Source organism: Lissotriton helveticus, chromosome 5_1, assembly GCF_964261635.1.
Source record: "Lissotriton helveticus chromosome 5_1, aLisHel1.1, whole genome shotgun sequence".
Taxonomy (NCBI): domain Eukaryota; kingdom Metazoa; phylum Chordata; class Amphibia; order Caudata; family Salamandridae; genus Lissotriton; species Lissotriton helveticus.
The window spans coordinates 1,179,055,838-1,179,074,653 of NC_136065.1; the positions used below are offsets into that span (position 1 = coordinate 1,179,055,838).

General features: G+C 44.6%; 1 protein-coding gene across 1 annotated transcript in view; it reads left to right on the plus strand.

The window, feature by feature from the left end:
- Positions 1-18,816, plus strand: part of TRUB1 (TruB pseudouridine synthase family member 1) — a 282,642-nt gene that overhangs the window by 230,716 nt on the left and 33,110 nt on the right. The window contains exons 5-6 of the mRNA XM_078641182.1: positions 5,657-5,729; positions 13,143-13,282. Of these exons, the coding sequence (XP_078497308.1) occupies positions 5,657-5,729; positions 13,143-13,282 (213 nt within the window). The remainder of the gene's footprint in view (positions 1-5,656; positions 5,730-13,142; positions 13,283-18,816) is intronic.

Consider the following 18,816-nt stretch of genomic DNA (forward strand, 5'->3'; position numbering starts at 1 on the left):
GGTGGTTAGTATAAGCATGGACGACTGTGTCTGTTCTCACATTCTGCTTACCACTTCATGCTTGCGTATGGCGATGTACGCTGCACCAAGTTTGGAGCATTTCTTTGAACCTCATTTTAAAAAAAATATATATATTTTTATTAATTTTTTTCCACATACAAAAATTGTCAGTTGCCCGTCAATGTTCACCGGTACAGTCCTCAGTGTTAACCTCATTCTGTGACTGTACCATCGGTTCATTTTCATGTCACATAACTTGTGCTAACGTTACATGTTTGCTCATCCAATCCTGAATATATGTCCTTAGTATGCAGGACTAACTCTGTGGTTCATTCAATACCTACTCCTGTGCCAGAGTCCAAGGTCTACCAACATCTACCCATCTAACTATTAGCCCCACCCCTATGGTTCCCCCACCCATTCCACCGGTGTGCCTTCCATCATCACAGTTTATCAGAACAAGCAAACAAGAATACGTAACAGTGCCATGGGATGTGCCTCTTTCCTGCGTCTGCTCTGGTAAGCTTTGCCCCAGCGAAACCTAATTCTACATCAACACCCCCTGACAGTGCTAGTGGCCCCACCTGAGTACCTCGGCTTAGGGTGTTACTGTTGGTGTATCCATTGAGTCTCCATCGGCCCGCGACCCAGGCAGCATCAACGTCACCACTATAGTCTCCCATGCCTTAGCAGCCTCCAACGCCCTTTCATTATTAGCTCTCCTGGCCTGCTGGAGCCGCACCATAGTCTCACTGGCCACCCATTGTGCTAATTCTGTCTTCCAGCGCTCAGTGCTTGGTCCTTGCTCCCTGCTTGGACTTATAATGCCTCGTCAACTCCCATTTGGCTAATCTCTTTGAACCTCATGCACCTCTTTGAACCTCATGCACGTCTCCCAACATCTTCCAGATAAGACATACAGCACGCCTGAAAGGGTGCCCAGGAACCTGATGCAAATCGGAGTGCATTGCAGTTTTATCAGGGCTATAGAAATTCTGCATGAGTGTACACCAGAGGGTAGGAAATACTCTAATGAAGGGTCAAGAATGTGGAACGCGCTCACTGAGAAATATACCAAGGGAGCATTAAATACTAAGATCACAGCAATAATAACCAACCATGGTTAGCACATAGCAGCCAGAAGAACCAGAAGGAAGAAACGCTATTGGAGTGAGTACACATAGCTAGAAGTCAAAGCAATGAATAACTTATGATAGTCGCACAAGGTAGTAGTGAAAAACACATGGAAACTACATAGAAAAGCAAGGACAACCTGTTGCATTACCCACAAGGGGCCGTTTACGTGGGAATCACAGAGTATAAGAAGGAGACTACCGAGAGCAGTGTGAAGGCATACCAGAACATTCTAATGTCGGGTAAGTATACCATGTAGCAACAGTGGGTATCATCTGATAAATATGATGGGAGTACTACATGTATAGCTGATGCTGCAAGGAATACAAGATCAGGTTTTGTATTATACAGTGCATCGCATTTTCATTGTTAGCACGGGGCGCACCTTTCAAAAGGTGCACTAACAAGGAAAGTGCACGTTCAAGTGAAATGCGGAGTGACTTTGAAGCAGCCACTCCCTGTTTCACTGTACTGGCGGCAACCCTGCACTTTTAAGAGGGTGAGAGATCCCCTTGAAGGGTGGTGCAGTCAGTGACTGCACCTGCCGGCATGGGTATGTCTAAGGGGTCCGTAGGACGCCTTTCACGAGCTCTAGAGGGCTGCCATCAGGAAGCACACTGACAGTGCGTCACCTGTTGGGTGGGACACTGTCAGCGCGCCTCCTGACAGCCTGACTGCTTCTTTACCTTTGTGCCTGCGTCCCATGCAAATGAGGGAACACCCTCTGATGATGGCGCTGGCGCTATATGTGTGCTACCGCTATCTGTACTACAGAAAGGGCTGCACAAGTGTCTGCAGCCCCTTCTGTAATTCCAGAGTGCCCTGGGGGTGCGCGAAGCAGGTGCAAATGTATAATAAGGCTAGTGATGTTCAAAGCATTTTTACGCTTGCAAACCTTTGTATTACGACCTCAAAAATGCTCTTTTAAATCTGTCAATCCCATTGACTGGTAACATTTTACATACTCCTAAAATTCGATTGCAACCACTTATTCGGTGTTTGAAAGGGGCGTGATGTAGGCGTCCCTTACAACTCCTGCATTGGTATGAGATGTAATATTGTTTTATAACCGAAATCTGGTAAAAATTTAAAAATTACTTGACTCTCAGGTTTTAGGTCGAGCCTATAGCCCTTAGGCTGCAGGATCATCTGTTGTATGTACTTTGTGGGGTTTCACTCCTCCCATGCTTTGGATCGGCTTTTGTCTGTCTCATTCAAAAATCATAGCCTCCAAATGGCGAATGGTTGACGCACGTCTCACCATTTCTCAAAAGTTAACTCCCATGGAGTATTGCCGCGGGAACGAGCAGTGGCGTGCTGTGCTGCTACCCCCTCCTCCCGGGTCGGAAAAAAATTGGTTTTGTGCTCTGATCAGAGCTCCTGCAACGGGGGGTGCTCTGTGGTGAGTGCAGGCAGTCTCTCATTAAACAGAGGTTGAAACATGTTCAGCATTAAAAATATTTATTTTCGAGCACTTTTTGGAGTTTCGTGCGGGCTGAGACAGCTGGACACATGAGCTGCGCTTCATCTTTAACAATGACGGCCACGCGCCTTTTTTTTTGTTCAGCGCGACTCGCCCACCTTTTTATTTAATTTGGCCATGGACAAATAGACCAACGTTTTGCCCCGTCAATCAGGTTTTCTTTCCTACGGTGCCTACAAGGGAAGGGGGCAGTGCACTGCACATGAATTTATCCTTGTGATCGCCAATCGGTATTGTTTAATTTTTCTTTCTTTCGATCAGCATGTTTTTTTGTAATCACTGGGAGAGCCCATGCTGGGATTTGAACCCCATTCCACAGTGCCAAAGTCCGCATATGGAGTAAAAGAATGTGGCTGTGCAAGCTACCGCTGGACCCACTATACTCTGTTACCATGAGGTGACGATATCTGCCACCCACTTTTCCCACAGCACCTCTGTGTTAGCCACGATGATCGTAATCATTTCTATCCGCTTCCACAATATGTTTGTATTTTCAAAGATATCCTCAAAAACTGAAAAGAAATTAGGGCAGTAAATGTCTATACAGCAGAGTACATAAAAACAAAATGTCTTTGACATTTTGCACACTGTTGCAGGTCTGCTGTAGTCCAGGAGATTGTCTTCTGAGAAGTGTTTGCATCCTAAAAATGACTTTCCAGTTTAGAGGACCATTGGTGCCCCTGCTTATCTGGCAATATGCATTAGGATTGCTGCCTATCTCAGTACTATTTTATCTTCGTAAATAGTTTGTCTACAGTAAATTGTAAATTGTTTTCACGTCATGGGAGCTCTTTAATGGAAATCTGTTCATCGCTTCTAAATGAGGCGCTTTTTTTGCATTCTTGCGACAATGCTTTCAAACTTATTTCTGCTTATTGGGTAGATGGATGGCACTCCGGAGAATATTGTGTTGATCGGTATAACTGTATAAGCCACCCACAATTCCTCAACAAAATGCGGTCAAGTGGTAGGGTGGGTCTAAAGAGAAGAGACACTCAAAGAAAAAAAGTTGGAGGAATGAGGAAAGAGCCTTGGAAGTTATGGATTTCGAAAAATGATTAGTTTCCCAATTGTAAGTGATTGTGGGCCTTGATAGGTAGGTCACATTAGATGCTTGACCGGCAGGTGGGAGAGAGCAATTGTGGTTAAGATTCCCGTATATAGTATAGTTTGCAGGCCTGTGATAGTTGACTTTTGATGCTATTCTTTGATTGTAGTCGTGAACTCACCAGTGCACCAATACCACTGCATAGATAGTATGCATATTTATTGATTCGGCATTATTGCAACCAAATTGCTCCATGGCTGCTATTGTGCACGTTTTTTAATAACCTGACTAGTGGGCACGTTTTTAACTGGATCCTTGCACTTTTCTTTAACCTGCTTAGTTTTGGTACTGCCAGTAGTCCCCATATGAAGGCATTCTCCACACTAGGTAAATGCAATTTTTGTGTTACAAAGTTAAAGAGGGCTGGCTGTTGCTTCTCATCAGCACATGTGCTTTAAAGTGTGTGAACTTAGGGAGCAGCAGACCACTGTACGTAGGTCGCATTCAATGAAATTGTCTTGTATATCTGTAGAAACTATATATTGTAAAAATTTATAAAAATTGACAGTAAAGTTGCCACTACGTGCTTCTGTGTGAGTCAGAGCATCCTGAAGCAGCGCTACCCAATTGTGATAACTGTGGTTTGCATAGCACATAAAGCTAAGCTTTCATACAATCTCATCTGTCCCCCTGCATCTCTTTTTTTTGTTCTCCCTTATCTTCCCTCTCTTCTATTTTATTCTAACTGTTATTCTCGTTCTTGTAAATCCCAACGCTGTGCTCTAATACAGAAACCGAGGTAATACCCCGAACGGTCATGTGCATTTGGGACTAACATTACAGAATCAATATTACTGCGCCAATTTCCACATCTAAACCCTTAATGCAAGCAATGCTTTTAGCAGGCGGTAACGTGCTGAGAATTCGACGCAGTATTACAGGATCCAGGAATTCCGCTGTGCGGTAACAATACACCATTATAACCTTTTGGCCAAAAATGGATTACTGGGCAGCTTCTAATGGGTCCCGAATTCTGCCACATTCCCCTAAAAGAAGCACACTCCTTACCCTACTGACAGCCCGTTTTGGTTTATTTATAACTGATTTCCTGTATCCTGTTGATATTCTACACCTCCATTATCTACGAAGGTCCCTTAAAGTAAGTCCACCAACATAGCTTAAACACATGGGCAAAGCCAATAGATCTGGCTAAACAAAGGTCCCAAAGGCGAGACCTGTTGGCTATGCCAATGCTTGTTTAGGCAAACAGGGACCCCCAGAGTTAACCCTCATGTAGAAAGCAGACAGAGTAACAGGCACCAAGAAACCGTGGATACAGTGCCACATGGAAGGCACGTATAACCTGTGCATACCATGTGGAAAGTTCACAAGGAATTTGTGCATACTATGCGGCTAGCACACTATAATAAATACATGCTGTGCAGAACAGTTCTAAATACTACACAGAGGGCACACAGGGGAAATCGCCGTCATAGGAAGAACTCACTGGAGCAATGAATTCTACCTGGGATGTTTTATGCCTTTCCTATCGCAGTTTCTTTTCGATTGCTGTATTACTCCTGTGCAAAACAGTATTGTATAGGAAACATATTCAGCGCCATTTGTATTTTGTGATGACTGCTTTTAATGCAAATAAACCTGAACTGAACTCCAATGGATGGATACCAGAAGGAACACACTCAGTGAGAAGTATGTGGAAAGCACTGTGGGGCAGTGGGTCTCACATGGAAAACATGTGAACAATGAGCCATCTAAAATGTAATTCTTTCAGTCAAAGGTGTTCTCTAATGTCACACGCACTTGTGTACATCTCTGACAGGGTGAATACAACTCTAGCCTCAGAATGGATTCAAATGCAGATGGTGTGTTGCCGAATTGCAAGGGAAATGGAAAAATGAAACCCGCGTGCCTTTTTCTTGCAGTTAGTGTTATCATGCAAGCTCACTGGTCTCTTACATGTTTTTTTACAGATCACATCACCAGGTCAGACATGGAAGACGTCCTCGCAAAGTTTGTCGGTGACATAATGCAGGTTCCACCAATGTAAGCATGGCTTGAATTTAATGCATTCATTTTTGTTACAGATTGTGATAACTTGCGCTTGATTTGCCCTACACAGGCGCTAATCCTGAGTTGTGCTTAAACTCGTTTTCTCCTGATATAACCTGGTAAAAATCTTGCTGGCAGATAATTCAGTTTTGTGCACTTTGGAATGTGGAAAAAATGATTATTTGCACGTTGTCTTGCATTCTGATGTCTGAAACCTGGAATTGTGTGGTATTTGTTGACTTGTGAATTACTATACCAGGAGGAATCGCAAATAGTGGGAGTGCGGTTACTGCCTCAGACTTGCATCCATGCTGGAATGACACCTGTGTGGGTGGGAATGTCTCCTGCATGATGTACAGTCGTGTTGCCAGTCCTGAATGCCTAAAGTGCGAAAATCTGATCTTGGTATCTGGATTAAAGCCTTGTCGCGCACTAATCTAGTGTGTGCGTGAAAGCCTAAGAATGCTTTTGACTGTGGTAGAGCCTGTACTTGTCCTAATCCTGGAGAGGCGAGCCCTTACAGTGACAGAAGGACTACTTCCCTGCCACTGGTTTCACGAGTGCGTGCAGTGTGGTAGTGACCGCATACCATGTTTGTAAATGATTGTAGTGGCCTGGACCTTTTACCTGTAACATGTGAATATGAGCCTGCTGGCCCATGTCTCTGGAGGTTCCTCTGCTTATGGCGAACCCGGCATACTTGTGCAGAGATCCCGAGCAGAGCATGTGCTGATATGCAGTCAATGTGTATCTGAAGGAACGAGTGACCCATACGTGTGGGCTTCATGTTGTTAGCCCCTGACCTGGGCATGTGTATAAGATGGAGGTGGGGTTGCTTTCCCCTGAAGGTAGGTGTGTATTACTGAGATTAGAGGTTGGATTACCAGACGCTACACTGAATAAAGAGGAGATGGGTTTCCACTAGACACTGCTTGGGCCATTTCTGATCCAGACTGCTTGTAAATAGTCTTCATGTGGTGCTGTTTGGTGGACGGTATGGGGCGTATGAAGCGTGAGGAGTCCTGAGTCTGGTGCCAGGGATGAAAGGTTCCTTTGAAGGGAGCTGACCTTTATCTCGGCCCGATCGCTGTCAGTATTAGTCATAAATAACCATGGTGCAGCCTGCTCATACCTCTTTTGGACCTCTGTGGTGTGTACTCCATCTGGAGACTTCCCTGCTGTGAGCAGCATCACTCGAGATAAAGGCTGGGCCAGGAGATGGCCTGGCTGGAACACATGAAAAAGAAACGGACCCAAACTGGCTAGATGAACCTGGGCAGCGCTGGAATCCACAACCTCGGTTTGTGAAAACCATATAAAATATGGAGCTGCCGAACCATTTTTTGTTACATCTCATTCTCTTCAACCAAGGAGGGAGTACTCCTCAGCCTACTCCGAGGACTAATGCTCAAGCAAGGGTTGGTGCCTGTCTGTCACCTAGTGCCCCAGCGGTGAGGGAACATCACCGGGAGTAAGATTTGAAGGGGGAATTGCTGAACCTGTCCTTATAACAAAAAAGTCCTGCCTGTGCAAGACGACAGAAAGCGCCAACCCTGCAGGAGGAGGTGGCTGAGGAAGGAACTGCAGTAAATGACCCTGGTGTTTGGGTTTATCTAATAAGAGAATAATCATTAGGCATGACGGACGAGATCGGGGTTACCGTTGTGTGCAGCTTTACTTGAAGGAGCCCCTACACTGTTGAAGTGTGTCACGCGGCCTCCTTGCATTATTCCTAAAGTCACAACCAAGACACCAGGAGCCGTGTTCCTGATTGATAGGCATAACTGAAGCCAGGATAAGTTCCTGGTTGTGGCACTCTTTGTGTGTATGGGAGCATTTTGGATGGGGTGACCAGTGCACTGCCAATCCGTGCTGTGCTTCTTCCTGCTCCAGCCAAGATGCTGGAGGCTCATCTGAATTTCCATCTTAGCGCCTTTCTTGATAAGACCTGCCTGCTTGACCCCTCTCAGCATGGCTTTCGAAAGGCACACAGCACTGAGTCAGCCCTCACAGTGGTGGTCAATAACATCCGCGCTAAGGTCGACAGAGGTCAGACCACTCATCTGATCCTGCTCGACCTTACAGCCGCATTTGACACCCTGTTCCCTACCATCTTGGCCTCCCGTCTCAGGGAGACGGGGGTGGAGGGTCTGGCTCTGAGCCTCCTCACTTCTTTCCTTAACCATCGGGAGCAAAGGGTCAAATTGGGTGACTTCCTTTCCACCGCCAAGCCTCTCCAGTGTGGGGTCCCGCAGGGCTCTTCTTTGAGCCATACGCTCTTCAACGTTTATGTGGCCCCACTTGCTAGGCTTGTCAGGACTTTTGGACTGGAAGTGCTCTCGTACGCCGATGACACCCAGGTCATGGTCTCTCTGTCGCAATCCGTCGAGACCACGGCCCTAAACTTTAGAAATTGCATGGAAGCTGTGGCAGGTTGGATGGCCTCGAACTTCCTCAAGTTAAACGGGGAAAAGACTGAGATCCTTGTCTTTGGTGGAAACAAGGAGGTTTGGTCAGCCGACTGGTGGCCACAGACACTGGGAACATGCCCCTAGCCTTCTCCCGTTGCCCGTAACCTGGGAGTCATATTTGACACCTCACTTGCCTTTGACAAGCAAGTTAACAGAACGGTCTCAGCCTGCTGCGGGGTTCTAAGGGTGTTAAGAAAGCTTACCCACTACCTCTCCCCTGACGCCCGGAAACTTGTCTCTGTTGCCCTCCTATCCTCGGCCTGGACTACTGCAATGCTTTATATCTTGGCATGAGTAACAAACGAATCCATCGCCTGCAAGTCGTCCAGAACGCTGCAGCGAGGTTTGTCGTCAATGCCCCCAGACGCTCTTCAGGAACCCTGATTAGGAAAAATCTTCACTGGCTCCCTGTGTATGCCAGGATAAAATTTAAAATCCTGACCATTACCCACCGGGCTCTTTATGGTGCTGGTGCTGAGGGCATCAGGTCCCTAGTGTCAACCTACGCCCATGGTAGGGCCTTGCGCTCTGCCAGCCAGAATTTTCTGACCGTCCCTCGAGTTGCTAAAGCGAGATGGGGAGGCAAGGCGTTTTCCTCCCTCGCTCCTAGACTTTGGAACGACCTCCCCTTGGAACTCAGGAACCAAGAATCTCTTGTCCTCTTCCGAAAGGGCCTTAAAACCTTGCTCTTCACTGAAGCCTACTCTTAGGCTCCTATACTCACTATATATGTACCTGGCTATTTTCCATCATCGGCGCCTTGACGCCTTCGGGCAAAGTTGCGCACTACAAATCTCCATTCAAATCAAATCAAATCAGTCCTGACCAGTCCACTATTAGAAAAGACTACCAACCCTGCAGTGCCCTGTAATGAGTAGAGAACCCTACACTGCCCAGAAGTGCCCCAGTGCAACCTTGCTCAGAATATTTGTGACGCTATGCCTGGCAGCTGAGGCACCGAACTTGTCTGATTGGACACCGTCGCGCTCAAACCAAAAATGGCAAGAACATTTTGCGGACCCCGTGCCCTAGAGACTGTGTGCTAAGAGAAGTGGGAGAGATCGTGCTGCACCTTATTAGAACCCACTTCATGAACCCTGAGGAGTCGGAGACAGAGCCTGAGGGGGGGAAAGGGGTTTACAGCACCCAGAGGGAGCAGGCCTACTTTCAAGCACCCAAGACTCACTCCTTTGAATCTAGTATTCCCACAAGATTGTCTAGTGAACTATTCTACTTTCTGTGTAATAAGGCACGTTTTTGTAAAGAGAAGCACTAGACTGCTCATTTATTGTATTGTGCTGCTGGTGAGTGATGTGAACAAGTAACCCCATGCTATCCTTCTTGAGAACCCTATGACTGCTCGTAATCGCTACCAGAGTCAAGTGCTGATGGGGCTGTGCTTGACCCAGTTTTCAAAGCCATAGTGGGACAGGTCATGGGGAGAGTAGGCACCTTCCTAGGCTTAGGCTTCGTAGCCCATGCCTCATGCCCCATGCCATCCGAATAGGGTCTGACATTTGGTCTCGAGTGGTGTGAGATAATACAGAGGCTAGTTCCAATTTTCCGTAGCAGACAGTAGGTCCAACTTTATTACCTTACAGCCTACACAAGAATGGTGGATACAAGACTGAAGGGAGCAGCCCTGTATACCCTGACCTTACATCAACTGTGAGATCTGTCTATGGATAGAGGGTGGAGGAATCCCAGAAGTAAGTATTGGGGGATCCTAGCGAGATATGTTAAAATACCATTACAGGAGCTGGAGAGAAGAACCTGAGATGGATGTTGTAGAGTTGGGCTCTTCCAGCCCCATAGTTCAGTTTCCCTCTAAAAGACATCCCATGTGTTAACAAAATTTGCTTTCTAGATATTCGCCAATACATTCACAGCTATCAATTTCCATAGTTCAGTTGACACCAACTCCACAAATTATTCCCTTAGGAGCATTATGTCTGGCAAAGCCTGAACTTGCAGTGGGCTCTCCAGAAAGCTAAGGAAGAATAGAAAGCCAGAGAGTTCGAGAAGAAGTTGTGATTAGATCTACAGTAACGAGAGAAAAGAAAGAGGGACATACGGGAAAAATTGACCCATGAGGTTAGAAAAAGAAAGCATAAAGAGCAGGAAAGGGAAAAGTGAGACAAAGAAAATGAGAGGGAACTTGAGACAGAAAGGATAGCACTAGAGAAGGAAACGTTTACGATGGCAGCATAGATGGCTACATCTGGGAAAAGTGATTCCACTTCATTCTCATAGAGTGTTCTTGCCATTGTTCTAAAAGAGCTTGTGCACATATGTATGGAGGGCCAGAAAATGTTTGAATAGTTTGTGAGCTTTGAGATCGCTTGTTAGGCTCAGGCTTTGAATAATGAGTCTAAGGAAGTAGCGCTTATGAGTCTATGGTCTATAGAAGGGACAGTAGTCATTGTAATGATGCTTGAGCAAATGGTGTATGAGCAGATAAAAGAAACTGATCAGAAGGTTTGGGCTGAAGCCAAAGCAGTACTCAGAAAAATGCAAACATTTGCATTTTTCTAAGGATTTGCAATTTACCACCAACTTGAAGTTGGTGGTAAATTGTGAGTCCTTAAAGCAGGGTCGCAATTTGGAAAGCGCTTCCTGCATTGCATTTAGAGAATCGCAAATTGCAATTCTCTAAATGCATTCACAAAATAGGTCATCGCAAAAATTGGGATTCCCTATTTTGCGTATGCCTTTTGGGATGATACATCCCAAAAGGATACATCCCAAAAGGCTATTTCCTGTTTGCAAACGGGAAAACGCTTGATACATCTGGCCCTAAGGATTTTCATGCCCTAAACCAGTTAATAGTTCGATAGATACTCTTGGAGGAGTTCTCTTCCCCACTTTGGCAATACCTGCCAGATCTGACTGAGTTGATTTGGGAAAATGTACAGTGTTGGCTGACAAGTGGTTACCAAACAGTGTTAACAAACATCTGGAGCAGAATGGCTGAAAATCCAGATGTCAGAGGAACACTCCACAGACTGGTTGCAAACCAGAGGGTAAGGGCCAGGGCAATCCCCAAAGTTCCGGGGTAGAAACAGAAGGTGAATTAGGGTTCCTAGCCAGCAAAGCCTAACAAAGGAAAAATAAATCTTCTTCCAAGCCCCGGGTGACAATTTGCTTTAAGTACCAAAAGGAGGGTATTACAAAGGCGGCTGCCAGGTGAAAGACCATGTACCACTCACACCTATCATAGCTAATATGTCAACTATGAAGGAATGGACCTGAGATGACGTGTTGCTCTTAACTTAGTTGCAATGAACATCTGGGAGAGCGAAGCAGATGGTCTGAAGCACATACACTTAATACTCTGATCGCATTGATGGAAGGATTGCCTCTCCTGAGGGATAGAAGAGCTCACATAACCGTGGCTGAGAGGAAGTATCTCAAGACACAGTTGCATCTCCTTGGTGCCGAAGGCACAGGCTTAGTACCAATGGAGAGTACATGTAATATACGATTGCCCTAGCTGAGATGGAAATCAATAGAAAATAAGCCATGAGAGATTTTGGGGTAAGAGAAAAACAAAGAACTGGATGTCTCTTCGACTATGATTTGATTGCTCTTGGTTTAGGACCAGGCCCAGAAGCCTGTATGGCTTAAACAACCTCACCTAAGCACATGCTGCATGTCAGTCCTGGGGAGAGAATGAAACCATGCTTAATTTGCTGAGAACAGGATTAGGTAGCCAGCAGATTGTGTGGACTCTGAGAATGCACTGCCGATGGCATCCACTGCCCCTGTTCCAGAAGGAGAGGAGAGTGAGGCACTTGAAATGGGACAAGTGTTGGTGTCTGGGTCACTGCTAGAGTTGCAGGAGTTGTTAGCTGCTCAAGGGCCTGCCTGGGAAGAATTCCACGAGGCACAGGTTGAGTGCCCTATGTTTGTGGCACTTCAGAAGGAACCAGGTCAACAAAGGAGTGATAGGAAGATACTATGATGCCTGGGAAGACAGTCTGCTACTGAATCCTGAGCTAAGTGCTAGCAAGGATACATGGGCATTTGAAAGTCCCAGAATAGGTTAGACCCTCTATTCTACTGGCCAGGAATGCTCAGAAACGCAGAGAGGTTCTATAGAACCTGTCATACATGCCAGCTGAATGGTAAGTCAGGAGGTAAGACCAAGGCACAGTTAGTACCTCTACCAATGGTAGGCGTCCCATTTGAGTAGTTGGAATACACATAGTTGGTTCACTCAACATCATCTAACAAATATGTCTCGGTTTTGCTGGATAGTGCTCCTTATGAGCATGCCTGCAAAGGTGGTAGATAGGTCTCCCTATGGATCTTTTCCGGGGTTGGATTTCCAAAGAGACGACATACCGACTGTGGAACAAAGTTATCCTATTGTTATATGAGAGGGAAGTGGGAGCAAGTTGGTGTGACTTACTACTTTTACATTAAATAGGTTTACTGGAGAGGTTTAACAAGAAGCTTCAGAACATGACAGAAACTCTACCAGGCAACCTCAAGAGGTAGTGGGATTTTCTCCTGCCATATCTCTTATTTTCTTACTGGGAGATTCTGCACGAAGGAGTTGGATTCAGTCCCTTCAAAGTTCTGTTTGGACACCCAATCAGTAGACTATTCACTTTGCTGGGTTTGTATTTGTTTGCCCCCCATGAGACTGAAGGAGTAATTCTGTACTTTCTGGATGGCACTCAATGAGGCTGCCAGAGTAATGTAATGTTTTCTCTGGGCACCCACAGGGGACTTAGCACAAAGCAACAAGATTATTTCACTGTGCCAAAATCCATTTTGGTTATTTGGTCCAATATCATTTGGTATGATTGACATAGTTTATTCACTTAAGGAGCGGAATCTGAAATATGTTCTAGCATGGATTTTTCTTTTTTACTCACGTGACCACATGCCTTGTATCATATTGCTTGTCTGTTTTTTACCTGGTCAGATACTCCGCTTTGAAGAAAGATGGGGCAACACTTTCAAGTTTAGCACAGAAGGGAGAAAAGGTGGAAGCCAAACCTGCCAGGCCAGTGACCGTCTACAGTATATCCCTCAAAGCATTCCAGCCACCGTTGTTCACGCTTGGTAAGAGCAATACTGGCAGATATGAGTAACTCTCACTCATATGCATTTGCAGGGAGATAATTAAGCAGGTGTGAATTTAGAGGTGGTTATAAGGATGTTTAACTTTCGACCTGCATGTGTGTTGGGTGCCTGATATATATACATTTTATATGTGTACATGCTTCACAAGGTGCTGATTGGCATTACCACACATCTTGTATTTAGGCCACTGGAATTGCACTAAAATAACCGGACATATGCTAATAATCCCTGAAAGGACCCAATTTATCCAACATGCATTTGCTGACCAAACTGTTACCAAGATGAGCAATAGCGCACCCAACCAGTACCTGGTCTAAGATAGGAAAGTGTAACACCAGCTAAACCCATAAACCAGAAAAAACAAGCAGATACAGACTAGCCATAAAGTAGCTGCATGCAGATTGAAGCACAGCCCATTTGATATTAGGGCCAAGCAGGCCTCACTGAGGTCCAAACAGAAAGATAACATGACCACTTCACAGTTGAAAGGTATGCATCGAACATTGATGCATGGTCAACATGGGAGATAGCGGAAAATGTAACTGCATACTTGTGAAAAATGCCACTACCTCATCGCCCTGCAGGCACAACCCAGGAGCATCGCTCACCAACTCTGCATATAATAAAGCAACAACCCATACTAGAAAAAGCATCATTAAACATCTTGCATTGTCTCTACCCTGATGTGGTAAAAAAAAAAGTCTTAACATCAGAGTGAGGGAATTAATCCTAACAAGAGTAAACCTAGGGAAAGGAAGAAACTCTGTTGAAACCTTTTCTTTCAGTACCCTTGTATATCAAAATGTCAGAGTGGATTGACAATCCCAGAGAATGTCCACTTAGGCCACCTCTTTTCACTACATTACCAGCCGCACACCTTGCCTTTTATTTCCACATAACCTGGTCCTGCATTAATACACAATTCTAGTACAAAGAAAAGGTATGGGAATGGATAATTGTATCGCTCTTTTTTTTCAATCTCGAGTCTGTCTGGTTCCAGAAAGCCTCTCCAGCCAAGAAACAGAAAGGCCCAAAACAATTGTAAATGGAAATATAGACCCATCCAGAGGGAAAGTCTCTGAAAGATTTCCAAATGGGACCAAAGGCAGCATAGTCAATGACTTTTGTTGAACAGACATGGCAGAGGGAGCCCACTGGGAAGTAGAACAGAATTTCTCTATGCTCGTTCACCACCACAGGCTGGGTGAAAGTGTTCATATCACCCAAGTCAATATTTTCGAGGAGCAGTCATTGGCGCCATTGCTGAATCTGGCCTGTTCAAATTTGCATCGTTTCTAGAAGGCAGGATATTACCAGGTGTCAGACTGGATCTGGAAACATTTTGAGCAATCCCCTTGAAAGCCAGTAGGTGGCATAGTTCAACTCGCCGTGGCTTCTTTGGCATCATCTGAGCTGGAAGTGACGTGCCTGGTGCCACCCCAGTGCAATGACCTCAGTTCCTTTTCCGCGCCATCAGCGTAGATCCAGATTATGCTCTCCTTTTTGACGGACTTCTTTTGATGTTTTGTGGAAGTGTGGTGTGCCTTTTGCTCATATTTTTTTCAGAAATGTCCCTGAAGAAACCCACCGGGTTCAAGCCTTGTGGTGCCAGTCAGCCATCGACAAATGTCAGTGTTGGATCCTGACTTAGTATGTCTGTGGTGCCTGGAGAGGGACCACAACTCTGTGTCATGTGCGGAGCATGTTAACTTTTCCTTTTGAAGTGGATTCAACTACTGTACAGGAATCCGGTAGCCAGGCTGCACCCTCCTAATGTGATTTCACAACGTGGGTGCTGTAGAGGAGCAAACAACATGGGTGCCCTCTTTTCCATAGCAATGGAACTTCTTGCAGAGGCTTTGTGGTAGAGGGCCCAGAAGTAAGGTATTACTTATCATGTAGCACACACATGGTTTCACTGTATCCGTCAGTGCTCTCCTGTTCCTGAGAGAACGCAGGCGGAGACTGCCGGAAGGTGATGGAGATGCTGGGTGAGTTTGAGTCACATTATAAGTTAAAGGTTAATTGGGAAAATGAATGTTCCCAATGTTCCTTACCTGATCTGATGGACGCCGATACCCGCTTCAATGGGAACGTGATTTTTTTTATATTTAGGGGTACAATTATATCACAGTGACGATCGTCTAATATCTATGAAGTTTTGGAGAGCTGTATTGTGAATTAAATCCTTCATTCCTTTCTTGGCTAGGTTCCCTCTTTCACCTCTGGGGGTAGCCAAACATGTTAATCCTGCTCAGGTTACTTTGTGTTTTGTGACAATTTGTGGCATTCCAAGAAACGTTTTCTTTAAGATACTCAGTGGCTTCCTTTCAGGCTTAATTTGAACATATAAATGGATTAGATTGGCATTTCGGAAGTCCATGATACCAGTAAATGAAGGTGGCATGGAGTACTAAATCTGGAGGTGTATTATTATGTGGCCTAGTTGACCTGGTCGATGGGATGCATTAAACACGCAACAGATCAAGAGAGTCTCTATAGGTTCAGCTTGTTTGAGCGAGAAGTGTCTGGTGGGTCGTGGGAGCTTTGATGGGGATTATGAAACATTCGAGACAGCACACCAGGGCCATCCTAGTGGCTAGGTCGTGTCAGAAATATGCATGTGGACTTGGAGGTGGTGCGATCTATGCTCCGGAAATACCGCAGTGTTTTTTGGCTGCCATAGTACCCGATGGGCATGTCTGTGCCGCTTGACCCAGTGATGTAGTGGCTTGGTCAGAGGCAACAATCAAAACCTCTAAAATATATATTGCACTTGATAGACCTAAAATGAACGTTGCAATGGAGGTGGAAAAAGCCTGAATCTATAAGGTGGCTGCAAGACGTTAAGAATGGGGCATGACGGAATAAAGTGCTCTTCACGCTGCCAGAGGACTGCGTGCTAGAAGCAAGTTGATGGCCGCCTCAGATGTTTCTGGCTATAGAAGCTAAATTGAATGATTTACCAACATAACGAGATGAGCACATTAATATGCTGTGCCAATCAATTAATGTAAATAATGGAACTAGGATAGAATGCGACCTGGAAATGAATCGCTGGGTAGCTTATGATGACTGGGATGTGCTTCCCCTCTTGAATAATTACAAAAACTGGTGGCCAACACTGGTGCAATGAAAGGGAATTGGTCTACTGAGTTGTAAGTCGCACTGAAATTGCTGGACTTTGCCCTGTGAGGATAGGGATAATATTAGGCTATTGTATTGTACTTTTTTAATGCTCGCTGGACTAAGTAATTATGAGTAATTCTTGAAGACGCAGGATGGGTGCCACATATTAAGTGTAATATGACCAGAATCATGTACAAGTTGTACTGACTGCCCCAAGAAAGGCAAGTTAGGTTGGAATTGCATAGGCAGCAGCCTGCCAAGAACAAAAAAAACGAATTTCTCCCCCTAAAAACTAGAAGGCCCTTTTTATTAGAGGATTACACAAACTCAAGACTGGAAACCTGCCATCCAAAGAGCTTGCGAAAGATGGAGTGCTCTAAGATTTTCTAGACTCTTCAGTAAAGGTGCCAAATGTAGGCCCAGAAAGGCCCGATCCATTCCAGGCTTTCAGGATAACCACCGTCTATGTAAATAAATTTCAAAGTGATTAATTCTATGCACATTTATTTTATGTAGAAAATTTATGAAAATCTGATATGGATTTAGCTTCCTGGATCAACGTTTGGCACCACTACTCTTGTGGCTGTTTAAAGATCTTTATACTGACTGCATTTGCAAGGTTGACATTAGAATTTATTTCCTTACGGGCATATGAGATTCATTAATCTTGGTTCTCGGCAGAGTTCGCAGTTTGGTTCAAACAGACAGTGATGTAGTGTCTTCTTCTTCAGCACGTTTGGGATTGATGCAATGGTTGTTCCAAAGATGACATATCTTCATTGCTGCATATATTGACAGCTTTTGGGCAGATAGGGGGCCACTACTGATTTAAAAGGCAAGTTACTTTTCATGTGTACCCTGTACATGTCCTGGATTCTTATTAGAACTTACCAGTTTCACAGTTCTTTAGAACTCGACGAATTTCCTCGAGCAATAAGGCATGCGTGGATACGCTACTCGAACAGAAAAATAATTATGTTCAGAGGGGATATCCAGAAGATCTTTTAAATCAACAAATGGACAGAGTCAAGTCTACACCAAGAGAACAAACACTGCAAAAAGCCATTAAAAAGTCTACCAACAGAGTAGTGTTTGTATCTAAATACTCAACTGCTTCAACCGACATCAAAAGAATAATCAATAAACGCTGGGACTTACTAGAATCGGAGATGGATTTTAACAGTTTATTTAGCACGAGACCCCTGTTTGTCTATACAAGAGCTCGTAACATAAAAGAACTCCTCTCCACAAACACACAAACTAAAAGTGGACCAACAACCATGAAAACTGGAATGTCTAAATGTTGGAATTCTACTCACTGTAATAACGTGATAGTTGGAGACACTTTATTGCACCCCAGATCTGGCGCGAGAATCAAATTACAGAGTAGTACGACTTGTAACTCACAAAACGTTGTGTATAAAATCAGGTGCCCATGTGGACTGTTATACGTGGGAAAAACAGAGAGGAAGATGAAAATAAGATTAACAGAGCATAAAAGTAAAATCCGTACCAAAAACTCCACATCAAGTTTGGCAAGACATTGGGAAGAATTACGCCACACCATTGCGCAATTAAAATTTAAAATTATAGAGCAAGTACCTAAGAGAGTAGAGATTGATAACTCTAAAATGATCTTACGGAGAAAAGTTTTCTGGATCAAGCGTCTCCAGACCATGATGCCACAAGGCCTTAATGATACATTTGAAATGGCCTGCTTCCTCTAAGGAACATCCTAAACAGAGTTTCTTCTATGGATCTCTAGAGCATAGTTCGTAGTTAATAACATTGGACATTATTCAGGTTTAGGGCACCCCTTCAATAAAGGATGTAATAGCAACACGTGCTTGAATTCACTTGACGTTCACCCATATACTTGTCTACACACACCCCACTTCAGACTTTATGATGCGGATAGGGTGTTATGTTTTCTCACATAATTTTGGAAACGTTTGTATTAACATTTTTGGAGGTTTTCATGCTATGGATAATTTTCATCATCATTTATGTCATGATTTCAATGCCACTACAGTTGTTGCAAAATCGTTAAGACAACACATTAATGTACAATATGTTCATTACTAACTTCCTCATTCTTTCTTCTTTTAATTGCACATTTCAATTCCCTAGACAGGAAGAACAGCTCATGAATCCTTATTCTTCATTCGTTTTAGCGCGACTATAGGGCGCCGGTAGGTTTACATTATTGAGTGTTTGTCCACATTTTTTTGTTTTGGACACTCACTCGGAGCTTCAACAGTCTGTCCTTTGTGTTTATGCCGATGTCTGAGGCAGGACGTCATTGCTTACGTGCCGTCACGGTGTTTGCAGGTTTTTAAGGGGCAAACGCAAGCGTTTCGTGACTGTGGTCTTTCCGGGACTGA